This window comes from Phocoena sinus, chromosome 7, assembly GCF_008692025.1.
Source record: "Phocoena sinus isolate mPhoSin1 chromosome 7, mPhoSin1.pri, whole genome shotgun sequence".
Classification (NCBI taxonomy): domain Eukaryota; kingdom Metazoa; phylum Chordata; class Mammalia; order Artiodactyla; family Phocoenidae; genus Phocoena; species Phocoena sinus.
The window spans coordinates 7699147-7718539 of NC_045769.1; the positions used below are offsets into that span (position 1 = coordinate 7699147).

The 19393-nt window shown below is 37.3% G+C and overlaps 1 protein-coding gene across 9 annotated transcripts in view; it reads right to left on the minus strand.

Moving 5' to 3' along the window:
* Positions 1 to 19393, minus strand: part of DIS3L2 (DIS3 like 3'-5' exoribonuclease 2) — a 376911-nt gene that overhangs the window by 175544 nt on the left and 181974 nt on the right. For 8 of the 9 annotated variants that reach the window (XR_004350756.1, XR_004350757.1, XR_004350758.1 and 5 more), the window contains exon 9: positions 13423 to 13596. Coding sequence is in view for 5 of the 9 variants with exons in the window: in XM_032637768.1 (XP_032493659.1) it covers positions 13423 to 13596 (174 nt within the window). In the remaining 4 variants the exon portion in view is untranslated. Of the gene's footprint in view, positions 1 to 13422; positions 13597 to 19393 lie in introns of those variants that run through there. The other variant, XR_004350759.1, reaches the window with a different exon arrangement.

A 19393-nucleotide genomic window follows, 5' to 3' on the forward strand; every position in this document is an offset into this window, starting at 1 on the left:
AAGCTCACCAAAACCTTCATTCCTGTCTTTATGGGAGCTGTCTGGCAGCTCCCTGAAAAGCCCCATTCACATTACTTTGACCTGACTCACACCTTGCTCTTGTGCAAAAAGCCTTATATCCCCAGGGATGTTTGTCAAAAAAAATCAGCAACAATTATTTAATATCACAGGTTTCCGGGGCAGCGGTAACAGATGGAAAATTAGAAGCTAACCAAAAACGTTAAAAGTTAAACCTGGAGGATAAGGCATCCACAGAGGTCTTTGCAAAGCCCTGACATATTCCTGGGGGTCGAGACAGCCACACACATGCATAAGGCTGTGCACATGCCCAAGAGAGACCAGGTAAGGCCTTAAGTTCTCACCTCTGGCTGACCCTGAAGCTCTGCACAGCAGGAAGTGAAGACTTCCAGGAAGTAGAGCTGTAAAGTGTGTGTCTGAGCATTGAAGGTATGCCCCAATACATGCACAGAGGCTCTCAGTAAAGGCTGGGAGACTACTGGTTCCAAGCATATAAGAAAATCTCTGTTCACTCATTAACTGACCACTAAGCTAGCAGAGCAGAAACTTCCATGACTTCACACAACAAAGAATATAGAGGCGATAGAATTAGTTCAGTGATGTCACAAAGGGAAAACAGTGACAATAACAAATCTTAGGGAGGTAGGGAAGGTGATCTGATTTTCAGAGTTTCCACATTATTTAAAATGCAAGAGATATAGGTATAGCTTTATGATATAGATATATCATGCAAACAGTAATAAAAAGAAGAGTTGGAGTAGCTAAACTAATAGCAAAATAGACTTCAAGACAAAAAGGACACTTTATAAATAGGATCAATCCATCTGGAAGATCTAACAATTATAAACATATATGCACCTAACAACAAATATATGAAGCAAAAACTGGCCAAACTGAAGGGAGAAATAAACGATTCAACTGTAATAGCTGGAGACTTCAATGCCCAACTTTCAATAACAGAGAAAACAATTATATGGAAGATCAAAAGGAAACAGAAGACTTGAACGATACTATCAACCTTCTAAATTTAAAAGATATCTTTACAACAGCCCATCTAACAAGAGCTGAATGCATATTCTTTTCAAGTGTACATGGAACATTCTCCAGGCCATAAAACAAGTTTCCATAAATTTCAAAAGGCTGAAATCACACAAAGTATATTCTCCAACCAAAATGGAATTAAATTCAAAATGAATAACAAAAAGAAACTTGGAAAATTCACAAATTTATGGAAATTAAATATCACACTCCTAAACAACCAACGGGTCAAAGAAGAAATCACAAGAGAAATAAATAAATATTTTGAGATACATGAAGAAAACACAACTTACTAAAATGTATGAGATGCAACCAAAGCAATGCTTAGAGGTAAATTTATACTTGTAAATACCTATACAAAAAAGTTAAAAGAGCTGAATTCAGTTAACATAAACTTCCACCTTAAAAAATTAGCAAAAGAAGAGCAAACTAAACTCAAGCAAGCAAGGAAGGAAAGAAAAAAGCCTAGAGCAGAAATAAATTAGAGAAGAAATAAACAAAGAGAAAATAAACAAACCCAAAAGTTGGTTATATGAAAAGATCAGCAAAGTTGACAAACTTTTAGGTAGGTGGACCAAGAAAAAAAGGGAGAAAATTCAAATTACTAAACTCACAAAAGAAAGAGAATACATTACTACTAACCTTACTGAAATAAAATGAATTATAAGGGAATACTATGAACAGCTGAATGCCAAAAACTAGAGAACCAAGATAAAAAGGACAAATTTATAGGAAGATACAAACTACTGGGACTGATTTAAGAAGAAGTAGAAAAGTTCAATAGACCTATGACAAGTAAAGAGATTGAATTAATTTTTAAAAAACAGAAAAACAAAAGCCAAAAAACCGAAAACTTCCCATAAAGAAAAGCACAGAGCAAGATGGCTTCACTGGTAAATTCTGCCCAACATTTAAAGAGGAATTAACACCAATTCTTCACAAACTCTTCTAAAACTCATTCTATGGGACCAGTATCATCCTCAAACAAAAACCAGACAAAGATATCAAAAGGAAACTACAGACCATGATCCCTTAGAAATACAGATGCAAAAATCCTCAAAAGAACACTAGCAAGCAAAATCTAGCAACATAAAAAGGATCCCACATCTTTTTGTTTGTTTGTTTTTTTGCAGTACGCAGGCCTCTCACTGTTGTGGCCTCTCCCGTTGTGGAGCACAGGCTCCGGACGCACAGGCTCAGTGGCCATGGCTCAAGGGTCCAGCTGCTCCACGGCATGTGGGATCTTCCCGCACTGGGGCACGAACCCATGTCCCCTGCATCGGCAGGCGGACTCTCAACCACTGCGCCACCAGGGAAGCCCTGGATCCCACATCATAATCAAGAATGCAAGGTTGTGCACTGTTGATGGGAATGTAAATTGGTACAGCCACTATGTAGAACAGTATGGAGGTTCCTTAAAAAACTAAAAATAGAACTACCATATGACCCACTGCTAGTAGGTAGCAATCTCACTACTGGGCATATACCCTGAGAAAACCATAATTCAAAAAGAGTCATGTACCACAATGTTCGTTGCAGCTCTATTTACAATAGCCAGGACATGGAAGCAACCTAAGTGTCCACCGACAGATGAATGGATAAAGAAGATGTGGCACATATATACAATGGAATATTACTCAGCCATAAAAAGAAACGAAATTGAGTCATTTGTAGTGAGGTGGATGGACCCAGAGACTGTCATACAGAGTGAGGTAAGTCAGAGAGAGAAAAACAAATATTGTATGCTAACACATATATATGGAATCTAAAAAAAAAAAAAAAAAAATGGTTCTGAAGAACCTAGGGGCAGGACAGGAATAAAGACGCAGACGTAGAGAATGGACTTGAGAATATGGGGAGGGGGAAGGGTAAGCTGTGACAAAGCGAGAGAGAGGCATGGACATATATACACTACCAACTGTAAAATAGATAGCTAGTGGGAAGCAGCCACATAGCACAGGGAGATCAGCTCGGTGCTCTGTGTCCACCTAGAGGGGTGGGATAGGGAGGATTGGGAGGGAGATGCAAGAGGGAGGAGATATGGGAATATATGTATACGTATAGTTGATTCACTTTGTTATACAGCAGAAACTAACACACCATTGTAAAGCAATTATACTCCAATAAAGATGTTAAAAAAAAAAGAATGCAAGGTAGGTTCAACATGTAAAAGTCAATTAAATATATTAATAAAGGACAAAAATCACAGACACAGTAAAACCACTCAACAAAATCCAACAGCATTCATGAGAAAAGCACTCAATAAACTAGGAACAGAAGGAACTGCCTTCACCAAAACCCCCAAGCTCACATTATAATTAATGTGGTAAAGACTGAATGGTTTCCCCCTAAGATCAAGAACAAGTCAAGGAAGCCCACTGCTGCCACTTTTACTCAAGATTGTACTGGAAATTCTAGCCAGAGCAACTGAGTAAGAAAAAGAAATAAAAGTCATCCAGATTGGAAAGGAAGGTGTAAAACTGTACCTATTTGCAGATGACATGATCTTCTAAATATGAAAAATCCTAAGGTACCTAGAAAAAACTATTAGAGCTAAAAAATGAGTTTTGCAAGGTTGCAGGTTACATGATTTTTATAGAAATATCAATTTTATTTCTATACATTAACAATTAAGAATCTGAAAATAAAATTAAGAAAATTTCACTTGTGATAACATCAAAAAGAAAAAAACACTTAGGAATAAATTTAACAAAAGAAGTGTAAGCCTTATATCCTTTTGAATACTTTTCAGTATGTAAAACATCACTGAAAGAAATTAAAGATTTAATAAATGAAAAACTATCCCATGTTTATGGTTTGGAAGATTTAATGACAATACACCCCAAATTGATCTAAAGGTTAAACACAATCCCTATTTGAGGCTCCTTTTTCTTCTGGGGTGGCAGAAATTGATAAGTTGATCCTCATAATAATATGGAAATGCAAGGGACCCAGAATAGCCAAAAAACTTTGGGAGAAAAAATAGCAAAGTTGGAAGACTCACTCTTTCTAATTTCAAAATTTACCAAAAAGTTACAGAAATCTAGACAGTGTGGTACTGGCATAAAGACAGACATATAGATCAATGGATCAGAATTCAGTGTCCAGAAATAACATATACATCTATGGTCAACTGATTTTCAAAAAGTGTGCCAAGACAATTCAATAGGGAGAGAACCATCTTTTCAACATTAATGAAGGTGATGAGACAACTGCATATCCACATGCAAAATAATGAAGTTTGACACCTATACCACACCATATACAAAAATTAACTAAAAATGGATCATAAACATAAATGAAAGAGCTAAAACTATAAAACTCTTAGAAGAAAACAAATGCAAATCTTTGTGATTTTGGATTAGCCAATGGTTTCCTAGGTATGACACCAACAGCACCAGCAACCAAAGAAAAATAGATAAATTCGACTTCATCAAATTTAGAAATCTCTGTGTTTCAAAGAGCAGCATCAAGAAAGTGAAAAAACAACCTACAAATGGGAGAAAATACTTACAAATCAAATATGTGATAAAAAACTGGTATCTAGAATATATAAACTATCAAGTCAACAATACAAAGACAATCCAGTTTTTAAATGGGCAAAGGATTTGAATAGACATTTCTCCAAAGAAGATATACAGATGGTCATATAAGCCCACGAAAACACATTAGAATCATTAGTCACTAGGAAAATGCAAATTGAAACCACAATGAGGGGGATGGGGAGATGAAAAGAAAAAAAAAGGCCTACATGAGGTAATGAATGCTAATTAACCTGTGGTCATCATTTCACAATGTATATTTATATGAAACCATCACATTGTACACCTTAAATATATAAAATTTTTGTCAACTATACCTTAATAAAGCTGAAAAAGATTTTTTAACAAACTGCCAATGAGATACTACTTCATACCCATAAGGATGGCTATAATTACAAATACAGATAACAACTGCTGGTGAGACCATGGAACGTCATACACTGCTGGTAGGAATGTAAAATTGTGCAGTCACTTTGGAAAAACATTTGACAGTTACTCAAAAGTTTAAATACAGACTGACTACATGAACCAGCAATTCCCTTCCCAGATATATACTCAAGAGAACTGAAAACATATGTCCACACAAAAACCTGTATACAAATATTCACAGCAGCATTATTTATAACAGTTAAAAAGTAGAAACACCCCAAATGTCCATCAACAAATGGGTAAATAAAATGTGGTATATCCATACAATGGAATACTGTTCAGCCGTAAAAAGGACTGAAGTCCTGATACATGCTACAGAAGCGGTCCCCAAGCTTTTTGGCACTAGGGACCGGTTTCGTGGAAGACAATTTTTCCACGGACGGGGGTGGGGAGCGGGGGGTGGTGGTTCAGGCGGTAATGAAAGCGATGGGGAGCGGCAGATGAAGTTTTGCTCACTCACCCACTGCTCACCTCCTGCTGTGTGGCCTAGTGCCTAATAGGCCAGGGACCACTACTAGTCTGCAGCCCAGGGATTGGGGACTCCTGTGCTACAGCATGGGTGGACCTGGAAAACATTATGCCAAGTAAAAGAAGCCAGATACAGAAAGCCACTTATTATAGGAATCCATTTATATGAAATGTCCAGAATAGGAAAATTCATAGAGACAGAATGTAGATTAGTTGTTGCTAGGAGCTAGGGAGGAGAGGGAAGGGGAAGTGACTGCCAGTAAGTATAGGATTTCTTCTGGGGGGCGGTGAAAATGTTCTGGAATAGCGGTGATGGTTGCATAATTTTTAGACTGCCCAAGAAACTGTTGAATTGTACACTAAAAGAGGTAAATTTTATTGCATTTGAATATCTCAATATAAAAAACAGTGAAGAGACTTTGCCACTCTGACATTTAACTATCCCTAAATCTCACTAGTTTACTCCAAATCCTAGGCCACCCACACAAAAAATTTTTTTCTTATCATTACAGTATAATTTCCAAACAGATTTTATGTACTTAGAATGTATAGAAATTAATCATCTTTCCTGTGCATTCATAGTTCCACAATGCTATAAAATTATTTCTGAGTACAAGTTCAAATACTGTCTCCTCTGTTAATAGGCATTTTTCCACCTGTTCAGATAAAATCTACTGATCTTTGACCATCTGTGTTCTCTAAGATTTACTGCTATTTATCAATATAAATTTTATGTTGACAAACTACTCAAGTACTTACAATTAAGAATATCCACAAGTGGTCTACTTTCGGACCCATTAATCTTTGTTATTATCTATGAGTTTCTTGTATTTTCATAAACAGTGAGTTGGGATTTACATGAAGGGAATAACGTTGCCAGTAGTTTCAAATGACAATGACAACGTTCCCCATTTAATGCAGAACAATTTTTTTTTTTTTTTTTTGGCGGTACGCGGGCCTCTCACTGTTGTGGCCTCTCCCGTTGCGGAGCACAGGCTCCGGACACGCAGGCTCAGCAGCCATGGCTCACGGGCCCAGCCGCTCCGCGGCATGTGGGATCTTCCCGGACAGGGGCACGAACCCGCGTCCCCTGCATCGGCAGGTGGACTCCCAACCACTGCGCCACCAGGGAAGCCCAACGCACAACAATTTAATCTTGCTTCTCACCAGGCAAGGAAAGAAGGGGTTCCCTTGACAATGGAAGAGCTGAGATTGAAAGCGCTGTCCTTGAATTTCTTCTGTTGCCCACAGTGAGGCACCGTCTATATTTGTCAGATAAATATGGAAGATAGTTACCAATGGAATACCATTTTCTTTCAAATCCAAGAAGTTTGCTCTGAATAATTCAGAAAAGGACATCTCAAATACAGTTATACACCATTAGAGCTAATACATTTTGAAATATTCAGTTTAGTGATTTCATAGTGTATTCTAAGGAACACTAGTTCTGTGAGATGATCCACAAAAAAATGTTCTAAGAAATCTATTAACCCACTGTTTTCCAAAAACGGGTGGCCGCAGAATCTTTTTTCTCCACGGCACCTATTAAAATCCCAAAGAACCTGTGACCTACCAACACCTTGTGGAAAATCCTAACTTGGTCAAATAATCCATTTTAAAAAAGATGAAACTGCTCTCTCTCTCTGTCTCCCCAAATTTAACTGATCTGTCCAAGGTCACCCAGCTAGTCCCTAACTTCTAGTGCTCTTTCTATGCTGCCACACTCCCTAACCAAAGGAACCTTTTCTAAATGGCAATTTAATCAGATTGGACTTCCTCATAAACAGCAAGATTAGTCATTTAATGTTAGTTATGTTTGAAAGCTTTCCCACAAAAGGGTTGACCTGAAAGAGCTTAGTGTTATATGTCTCTCCTTTCAAGTTGCTATTTCAAGGTCGGTTTTACCTGGAGTGAGAGGAAATTTCTGTCTATCTAGAACAGTTCAATCTTGAAGATACTTCAGTATTTCTCACCACAGCACCCTTTCTGTGCTCGGTATTTTTAGCTCATTGTTTTCTGTTTTGGCAGCCGAGAAGCTGCAGTTTGTAATTTTACCTCCAGCTTCATATTTCTTCTTAAAAGTGAATACAATGTCCTGTTTATAATAATAAAATCACTAGTTGGCAGAACGACATTAAATGGAAAAAAAAAAAAAAGAAAGCAATTGGAAAATTTAGAGCAAGCAATTTTATATGCCAAGTTTCACATTTGTAATGGTCCGGTGGAGGTCACTGGGCTTCCTTTTTATTGAGGGAATAGTAAAGAAATAGATATCTACAAGTTCTCCTGTGAAAAACTATAGGAACCGCCTCCCCTTCAAGGAAGCTCATAGTTTTACTGAAAAGTGACATGATCCAAACTTCTACGATACTACTAAAATATAAAAATCAGTTTAGGGTGGTATTTTCCCCCTATAATAATTTAGGTTTTCATTTTCCACTTTAATTGAGCTTTTAAGCTTTGTTTCCAGTTTAGTAACAAAGGAAACAAAACAATATGAATGAAATTGAAAATAATTGGAGCCAGTCTCAGAAATAACCTTGGGGTTTCTTGGACTTCTGGTGCAACCCCCTTTAAGCAGTTTCCTTGGATATATTCTCTTCCTGACCCCCAAAGGCTTGCAGTATTGGTGCTGCATTTTTTTTTTTTTTTTTTTTAAACCTCAGATGCCCTGCTAAGGAGAGCTGCAGGGTAGGCCATGCAAGCAGCAATTCTCCAGAGACTGGAGCCAAAGGTCCAGAAAAATAGTACTCCCAATCAGAAGGGCCAGATAGTTGCCCCTAGGAGTTCACACTAGCCTTATTTCTTGAAAACTGCTAACCAACTATTTTTCTTTTCAAAATAAACACTATTTCTCTCAACTTCAGTTCGCAAAATATTACCCCAATTCCACTGGACTAAAAAAATGGAATTTTACTGACATAATTGGATTATGAGGTTTAAAGATTGATGGAACTTTTGTGTTCCAAATATAATCGTTCAAATACCAAACCTAAACGGGTATGTAGAAGTCCTTACGCAGCTAGAGCCAGGGTAACACTGTAGGCTCCACGGCAGGGTGGCCCAGCAGAGGGGGTCAAGAAGCTATCAAAACCATTGGAGTTGTGAGAGCCCTGTTACAGCGGGGTTTGGGAGTCTTAGGGGAACATACCACCCTTTCTGCAGCCACAGCCTATCGCTGAACTGAGAACTACTTCAGTCACTCTAGTTCCCCCTACGCCTGCGCATTTCTCAGATCTCAGCTCAAGCACCAAGGACGCTGGCAGGTTGTCCATATGAATGTTAGAGCGCCTGCCATCCTCTGCTGTAATTTATCTGAGTATAAATCTGCCTCCCTGAGGAACAGAAAAGTCATGAAGAACAAGGGCTGGGCCTTACTTGTCTTTGTATTTCCAGTGACTAACTGAGCACTCGGCATATATTATATATACACATATATATTATACAGAGAGATACATAAATAATATATGTAAATAAATGTATATAGGAGAGAAGGGAGGAAAAGGAAAAAAGTTTTATTTAGGAGTTCCCAGAATACATATTATTTATTCATAGCATGTGTTTTTTAGTGTGTGTTAGGACTCATTTCTAGTTCTTCTGACAGTCCTAGAAAAAGTAATATTGATAAAACCTCTTTGAAGGCACTGGACCTCTGAGCAGAAGAAATCACAGTATTACAAACTCTTGTACCAAGTATCTCTCCTCCATTACAATTCCATATTTGACTATTGCTTAAAACATTTGATTCATGCTCCTCTGCTATAAGACTGAGCATTCCGCAAGAACCGAGACCACATCTGCTTTTGTTCATTGGTGAATTTCTACTGCCCATGGATGGTGTTCCATAAATTTGTTGATTGAAAAATGAAATCAATCTATTAAAAGACCAGTCAAAGAGAAGGAAACGGTAATCAGCTCCAAACACTCCAGCATACTAAGTACTTCTCTATTTTTTATTGTAAAAAGAAATTAACTGTGACTACATAAATACATGAATTAATGCTGGCACCCTCACAAGGTATGTGAATCAGGTGGTAAGTGAGGTGTACCTCAAGTGAGAAGAGAGTCGGTGTTCCAGAACACAAAAGGCAATGAACGTTACTGGCACTTCTGTTGGTTCCTATACTTTCAGCCAACTGTGAACAATAGGTATTTACGCATGTCCAGTACCATGGATTTATGAAAATTATCTAGTTTTAGCTAAATTAATCCTTACAAAATAGGCAAGTAGCTAAAAAAGATTATTGCAAAGACCCACAGATTGAAGATAATATTGAACTAATAATAGTAATACCACTAATACCATGAAAATAGCAAAGCTGACATTTCTTGTGCTCCTAACATGAATTCATCAGCCACACTATGACTTCAAAACAATGACTGTCAATCATATGGTCCATAGCAGATACTTAGAAAAAAATAAACACACTTAATCTGTCCCTTCAAGGTAAAAGTGATGTTTTAACAACGATTAAAAAAAAAGAAAAAAAAAGTTACTGCTTTTTGAAAGCAAAATAAAACAAGAAACTCAAGTTTTTAATATAAAATTCTAAAAGTGAATGTTTTGAAATGTTTCCATTGTTATACAATTTGGGGACCTAAAATGACCTAATCTTATAAACTACAAAACTTTTCATATCTATACACTTAAATTTTCTAACAGAATTTTATAACCAGTTTTTAAAGATGCCAACTGAGGAATAATCGAAGATTATGAAATCATTTTAAAAAATCTAAAAATGCAACACCTTTCAATTAGTCCACAAGAACTGACTGACATCATGAAAGATGGAAGTTTATTAGCTGGATTTCAAAATGAATCTGAATATAATCAGTGAACAGGGTTAAAAAATAAGTATTATGATTTAGTAAGTTGAGCTCACTTCTTCCTAAGATATGATATCTTTTTCAGTTATGATAACCATTAAAACCAAAACTAAGTATCAAAATATACAAAACTTACAACCGGACCTCTGTATTTCCACACTGCAAGTTGTTAAAGCAAAATAAAAAAATAAAGAATATTCAATCACATTGCTTTCACCAAAGGTAGGATTAACAATATGAACAGTTTTCTATACCTTCTTGAAGTAAAATAAAAATATATTAAAATGTATTTCTTTCTCATTTTTCCACTTTTATGTATGTTAATAGCATATATAATAAAGTAGTGAGTACACTTGTAATTTTAAAATAAAGGCACATATGTTACAGGGAATGCATGTTCAACGAAGTTTAGAGATTACTACTTTAGGCATCAGGAAGCAGTTGAAAGATTTTAAGCCAAAGGAGTAAAAAAAAAAAGAATACGATTTGAATTTTACAGAAATAATTCTAGAGGATAATAAGCAGGTAAAAAGTTTCTGGAAGTTAAAGTGATTAAAAATAAAAAATCGCTGTTACTGTGCTAATAGCAGAGAGCATCCCACAAGCTCCCTGTATCTTTGGATCCTCTTGCAGGACAACATAGGTATATTTTAACAGAAGATGTCTGCAGAGCAAGACCTCCTAGTCTGTGGTCTAACTCAGAAGGCAATGGGGGCCAAAGAAAAAGGCAAGGCGGGGCCATGAGAGGGGAACTGGGCGACACTGGCTTCTAGGACTGTTGGCATGCCTTACTATTATTCACCTGCAGGCTAGGAGTCAGGCTAGGAAAGGTTGAGCACCTCTCTCTTCTGATATTTCCATTTATAATTTTTTAAAGTTATAGAAGTTTATTTTTAAACAATTTGAATAACAGAGTAATTTATAAAATGAAACGTGAAATATTGCCTCCCTATCAGTGAAATGATAGGCACGTCACTGAAGTCCACACACGATAATCGCTGTCGGCAGTTCAATGCATTTCCTTCCAGAACTTTTTTTTCTGCAAATATACTTTTATGTGTACATGTATATGTATGTACATACACATTTATATCGTTTTTATATTATTTGACTTTATAAAAAACTAGGCTCATATTCATACTGTTCTGAAACTTGCTTCTTTCACTTCGCAATATATGATGGCCATCCTTTTAGGAAGTCCACATGGAAATGGTTCCTTTTTTGCAGCTGCAGGGAATGTTATCTTATTGATATGACATAGGTTATTTAACCATCCCTTTAATGATGGACATCAGCAGTGTCACTTTTATAATAAAGCAGCAACGAGCATTCTTTACGTACATCCTAAAACACTTCTTTGAGGAGGATGGACTCCTGGAAATAGAGTTTTTAGGTGAAAGGGTAAGTAGGTTTAAAATGTTTTAATAGCTTTTAATAGCTACTGCAGAATAGCTATACTAACTGACACTTCAAACAATAAAATTCAGCCATCCATTCTAACTTTCTTTTCTTATTAAAAATTTTTAAATAGATTCCTAGATTTAGGAAAAGATCTCAGAAAACAAGTCCCTCAATTTATATATGAGAAAATGAAGGTTCAGAGAGAGTAAGATTATGGACTCAAGATCTCAAAACCCCCGACAAGATGACTGACCAGGAGTTCTCTGAACAGTGGTTACTGCTGAAAGCCAGGAAGGCAACTTGAGTTAACTGACTTCAAATATAATGTGTGTTCCATCAGAGTTACTAACAAGCAGGAAAGGGAACTGTCAACTCCTTTTCCTTGCCTACCCGCGGCAAGAAAAGAAAAGAAGTACATTTCTAAAAGATACAAAAGCAAGAGGGAGCCGGAAAGGAGGATTCTCAAACTAGGTGGAGTAATGGGCACCAAGAGCTTAAGGTATCATAAGTTCAGCTGCATGAAGTGCACGAGTGTGGCGGAAAAGACTCTGACATGGGATGACCTTAGCAAAAAACCTTCCACGGCCTCAGTGGGTTGTATGAAAAGTTTCTTGGTTCTAAATATCTCCATGTGGCATCCAAAATGAATGCCAGTACTGAAACCAAATTCTGAAGAGAAATATCAGAAAAGAACTAACATCCCACAATGAAGAAACATCTTCAAAGAAGATGTTGTTAAAAAAATACCACAAAAGTCCTTTCCAACAAATTCCAGACCTAAAAGTAAAGCTTTAAAATGAAGCTCCAAGCACAGAAGTCTTGAATCCTTTGCTCTGTGCCTGAAGAGGCCCATTTAAAGGAAGGCATTTCTAACCAGATAACACTGTCTTTATTTGACCAGACCTATGGGGCATAGCAATGAGAAAAGAAGGTGGCAACTACACCTTTTGAAATTATAATAGCATGGTCTAGAAGAAAAGTCAGCACACTTCTTCTATAAAGGGCCAGAGAGCAAATATCTTAGGCTTTGCAGGCCATATGGCCTCTGTTGCAACTATTCAACTCTGCTCTTGTAGTGCAAAAAAATAGCCATAGACAATATATAACCAAACAAGCATGGCTGTGTTCCAATGCAACTTCATGAATGCTGAAATTTGAATTTTATATAATTTTCATGAAAAATTATTGTTTTGATTTTTTTCAACCATTGAAGAATATGAAAACCAGTCTTAGCTCACGGGCTGTACATATACAGTCAGTGGGCTCGGTTTAGCTTGGAGGCCATCACTGGCCAACCTCCGGTACAGAGCACTTAGTTCCCAATTGTACGGAACTTGAATGTTGGTGGAAAGATGGGAATAACTGAGGCCAGCTCATAGGAGAGTTAAGTTAGAAGGCAGAAAGATAGAAACATGATGTGCTTTTTTTTCTTTGATTTGACACATTCATTTTTTGAAATGATTACCAGAAGAAGGATACTTTTACATTCATCACCTCAGTTACCTTTTTCACACACACACACACACACACACACACACACACACACACACTGTATTTTATTTTTACAAGAGATAAATAAACTGACACCAAGCATTGTAAATGGATGACCACAACAAAAGCAACAATGATTGCAGTTACCAAACACAAAACACACTCATACTAAGAAACATGATGTTCTTTACGAGTTTCAGATATTTACCTTAAATCTCTTCTCTTGCTGAATTCCTCTGGTGGAATTGTCCAAGGCAGGTCTTGAGGGAGACATTCTAAAACTTCTGAAGAGAAATCAGAGAAATCCACTCCATACTCTGTTAGTATCCCTTCTGTTTCAGGCTCGATTTCACCAGCCTGCCCAAGACTCTTAGCCAGCTGCCTGTGGACAGGACAGAGAGGAATAAGCATGTTAGTGAGTAACGAAACATAGGCGACCCACTTCCTCTCTAAAAATGAGGGTAGTAGGAAAGTCTTTTTGAAACCTCCTGCCCCTCCCCCAGAAGGAACACCATCATCAGTGAACGGGCGGGGGGCAAGCAGAAGAGATGAGGATACTCTTGTCCTGTTAATGCCATGACTACAGTATAATTTTACCTTTCCTCAGGAATTCTGACCCAGGGAGTAGGGCCAGACAGCCCTTTTTAGGACTCTGGAAGTTGTTATTCATGGAGAATTAAAAGCTTTTGTCAATTATTTCTCTTGTAAACACCTTTAGAGACAATTCTGATCAATCCAGTTTGCTGTTAAATCATTAGTTTCACAGTGCCTATACCTTACATCATGGTTACTAGATTAGATCTCGTTTTTATTTATTTCACAATTCTACTAATTTTTCCCTTAATGTTTTAAAATATTTTATCTGAACACAAAAGTAATATATGTTCACTCTAGAGAAGTTAGAAAAGAAAGAAATATACCAAGAAGAAAATTTTAATTATCTTTAATCCAGTCACCCAGCAAACGACCATTCGCATTTTAAGGTACTGGTCCATTAAAAGTAAGATTGCATTTAATAGGACAGTCCTGATGCTATGAGTAGAATTCCATCTTTTAGAGGGCTGATCTCACTCTTTTATCTGTGGGACATCTACACATATATCAAAATTGATAATTCTCGATTCTTGGCATGCCACATACAGACCACAAGTCTAAAGTTAAGTGCTGAATATAGATAGTCAATAAGGAAACGTGACATAAGTCTCAAAACAGCCGCCTTTGTTGAGGGTGCTGGGGAGACCAGAGAAGGCTACCTCCTCCATTGTATAGGTCTACTCATCCACCAGCGTGATCCAGGAATCCACCCTCAGTAATTCCTGCAAGGAGTTTAGCTCTGGCATTAGGGTCTTCTCTGGGGCCATTCAATTTCTTTGAAGAAGACTCTGTTTCCTACATAAGGGTAGATTCCTGGCTACTAGAGTTCTTAGGTACACAGTAGTGGAGTGGGACTGGGGATGTGGTTGCCTTACATGCAGACTTTTAACAAATTCCCATTTTCAGCCTCACTACTGGAACATGGCAGTGGTGGCAGAACGGCTGGCCCCATTTCTCATATGCCAGCCAAGAGAGACCGGCCCACTGTTGACACATACACCTGCCCACCAGCACAGGCTCAAGGCAGCCTGTAGGTTGACCTGTGGGCTCCAGGTGGCCTGTAGGCATTTCACATACAATGGTGGCTCAGACCAGTGCCTTCTCCTCAAACGTAGGTGGTGATCTCCCAGAAAGCACATCAAAAAGCCAAAGATAGCAAAAATACATGGGAAAAAAATAACAGAAAGCTATCTGGAAGATCCACAAATATATGAAAATTAACCAACCAATGGATTAAAGAAGAAGTAAAAAGAGAATGAGAAAATATTTTGACCCGAATAAAACACAACATAACAATGTTTGTGAGAAGCAGCTAAAGCAGTGCTTTGAGGGAAATTTACAGCATTAAATGCTCATATTAGAAAAGAAGAAATGTGTCAGTGACCTAAACTTCTACCTTAAAAAACTGAAAAAAGAAAAGCAAATTAGATCCCAGGTAAGCAGAAGGAGGGAAATAATAAAGAAATAAGAATCAATGAATAGAAAATGAAGAAACAATAAAGAAAACCAATAAAATCAAAAGCTGATTCTTTGAAAAGATAATAAAATAGGTAAGCTTCTGGTGAGGCTGATCAAGAAAAATAAGGAAGAAGTTACCAATATCAGGAATGAGAGAACATTTTTATAGATCCTATGAGTATTAAAAGAACAATAAGGGAATTATGAATGACTTTGGCCAACAAATTCAACATCTTGGATGAAATGGGTAAACTCCTTGAAAGACATACACTGCCTAAGACTCCTCAAGCAGATACCAATACCTAAATATTCCTTTATCTGCTAAAGAAACTGAATTCATAGTTTAAAATGTTCCCACAAAGAAAAATTCAGGCCCAGATGGTTTCACTGGAGAATGCTACTAAGTCTTCAAGGAAGAATTAATACTAATTCCATAGAAACTCCTTCAGAATGCAGAATAGGACAGAACACTTCCTAACTAGTTTTATGAAGCCAGCATTACCCTGATACCAAAATCAGACAAATGATTCATGAGATCAATATCCCTCATGAAAAACAGACTTAAAATTCTTATGAAATATTAGCAAACAGAATTCAGCAATACGTAAAATGATAATACAACATTCAAGACCAAGTAATTCAAGATCTGTCTGACATTCAAAAATTAATCAATTTAATTCATCAATTAGCAAACAATGAAAAAACACATACAATTATCTCAATAGAAGCAAAAAAGCATTTAACAAAATTCAACACCTATTCATGATCAAAACACTCAGCAAATGAGTAATGAACAGGAAGGTCCTCAACTTAATAGTGAAAGACTAAATGCTCTCCTCCAGATCAGGAAGACAAGGGTGTTCACTCTCACCAATAGTATTAAACATGGTATTGGAAGTCCTAGTGAGAACAATAAAGCAAGAAAAAGAAAGGAAAGGCATACAAATCAGAAAGGAAGACTTCCACGTTGCATGTAAGTGGACCAAAGGACTACAATTCCCATTACAGAAGCCTCCTACTTAATGCCTGGCATCTCTTTATAGAAGACTCCTCTAACTCTACGAAAACAAGTACACTGTGAAACTAGTGTGAAAGCCAGCACGCTGTATGACTGTGGCCAAACTAATCCTGATAAAAGACTATGATTGAACTTCTTGTTCTTGGCTTTCCAGACTGGCCTTTGTTCCTACCCATAACTTTCTCAGGACATTCAAGACTCTTACTGTTTCTATGAGCCCTTCAGTATCCTTCTAAAAATTCCTTTTCCAACCACAGTTGGTTTCTCCTGTTTGCAACCAAGAATCTAGACAGTTAAAGACTCAGGTCTCATTAATTTTCAAAATGACAACATTATGACCTGAGTTCACTAGAATGCAGTTCCTGTTGAGGATTTGGGGAACCTGTTGTCACCTCCGAAGTTTGAAGGACATTTTGGAAATTAATATTTTGAACATTAATGGGACCTGAGTTACCTCCAGCCCATCTAAACAATTATTCTCACAGGTTCCTGAGGTTCTATTCTCTACATCCATCTCCTAATACTAATGGGTTTGTCTGGGTTCTTGGTTGTAAGCATGAGAAACTAACTCCAGATGGAAAAGTAATTTATTGGAAAGATACCAAAGAGATCACAGAAACAGTGAGAGACCTGGTGAACCTGAAAAGAGGGTGGAAACAAAAGAATTACATGCTCAACCTCTAAAGTCTTGATTCCAGGCTAAGGTGGAAACTCAGTGACCTCCTATGCATATCAAAAAATTATTTTGAATCTATTGCAGCTGCCAGGCTAAGACGGAAACAAAATAAATAAACAAAAATAAAAATCCGGCTTCCAGTGTCCTTGTTCCCACGCTGAGCCACAGCCACCCCCCGCCTCTGCAGGAGACCGACCAACACTAGCAGGTGTTCCAATGTGATGCTGAATAAGAATGCTGAGAGAAGACCCACCACCAGTCCCTCCCATCAGGAAGCTTGCACAAGCCTCTCAGATAGCCTCATCCACCAGGGGACAGATAGCAGAAGCAAGAAGTACTACAATTCTGCAGCCTGTGGAACGAAAACCATATTCACAGAAAGACAGACAAAATGAAAAGGCAGACGACTATGTACCAGATGAACGAACAAGATAAAACCCCAGAAAAACAACTAAATCAAGTGGAGATAGGCAACCCTCCAGAAAAAGAATTCATAATAATGACAGATATGATGATACAGGACCTTGGAAAAAGAATGGAGGCAAAGATCGAGAAGATGTAAGAAATGTTTAACAAAGACCTAGAAGAATTAAAGAACAAACAAACAGAGATGAACAATACAGTAACTGAAATGAAAAATACACTAGAAGGAATCAATAGCAGAATAACTGAGGCAGAAGAACGGATAAGTGACCTGGAAGACAGAATGGTAGAATTCACTGCCACAGAACAGAAGAAAGAAAAAAGAATGAAAAGAAATGAAGACAGCCTAAGACACCTCTGGGACAACATTAAACGCATTCACATTACAGGGATCCCAGAAGGAGAAGAGAGAGAGAAAGGACCTCAGAAAATAACTGAAGAGATTATAGTTGAAAACTTCCCTAACATGGGAAAGGAAAGAGCCACCCAAGTCCAGGAAGCACAGAGAGTCGCTGGCAGGATAAACCGAAGGAGAAACACGCCGAGACACACAGTAATCAAACTGACAAAAATTAAAGACAAAGAAAAATTACTGAAAGCAACAAGGGAAAAATGACAAATAACATACAAGGGAACTCCCATAAGGTTAACAGCAGATTTCTCAGCAGAAACTCTTCAGGCCAGAAGGGAGTGGCATGATATATTTAAAGTGATGAAAGGGAAAAACCTACAACCAAGATTACTCTACCTGGCAAGGACCTCATTCAGATTCGATGGAGAAATCAAAATCTTTACAGGCAAGCAAAAGCTAAGAGAATTCAACACCATCAAACCAGCTTTACAACAAATGCTAAAGGAACATCTCTAAGTGGGAAACACAACAGAAGAAAAGGACCTAAAAAATAAACCCATAACAATTAAGAAAATGGTAATAGGAACATATATATCAATAATTACCTTAAACGTGAATGGATTAAGTGCTCCAATCAAAAGACACAGGCTCACTGAATGGATACAAAAACAAGACCCATATATATGCTGTCTACAGGAGACCCACTTTAGACCTAGGGACACATACAGACTGAAAGCGAGTGGATGGAAAAACATATTACATGCAAATGGAAATCAAAAGAAAGCTGGAGTAGCAATCCTCATATCAGATAAAATAGACTTTAAAACAAAGACTGTTACAAGAGACAAGGAAGGACACTACATAATGATCAAGGGATCAATCCAAGAAGATATAACAATTATAAATATATATGCACCCAACATAGGAGCACTCAATATATAAGGCAACTGCTAACAGCTATAAAAGAGGAAACTGACAGTAACACAAAAATAGTGGGGGAACTTTAACACCTCACTTACACCAATGGACAGATCATCCAAACAGAAAATTAATAAGGAAACACAAGCTTGAAATGACACAACAGACCAGAAAGATTTAACTGACACTTATAGGATATTCCATCTAAAAACAGCAGATTACACTTTCTTCTCAAGTGCGTACGGAACCTTCTCCAGGATAGATCACATCTTGGGTCACAAATCAAGCCTCGGTAAATTTAAGAAAATTGAAATCATATCAAGCATCTTTTTCAGCCACAACGCTATGAGATTAGAAATCAATTACAGGGGAAAAAAAACGTAAAAAACACAAACACATGGAGGCTAAACAACAGGTTACTAAATAACCAAGAGATCACTAAAGAAATCAAAGAGGAAATCAAAAACTACCTAGGGACAAATGACAATGAAAACACAACGATCCAAAACCTATGGGATACAGCAAAAGCAGTACTAAGAGGGAAGTTTATAGCAATACAATCCTACCTCAAGAAACAAGAAAAATCTCAAACAATCTAACCTTACACCTAAAGGAACTAGAGAAAGAAGAACAAACAAAACCCAAAGTTAGTAGAAGGAAAGAAATCATAAAGGTCAGAGCAGAAATAAATGAAATAGAAACAAAGAAAACAATAACAAAGATCAATAAAACTAAAAGCT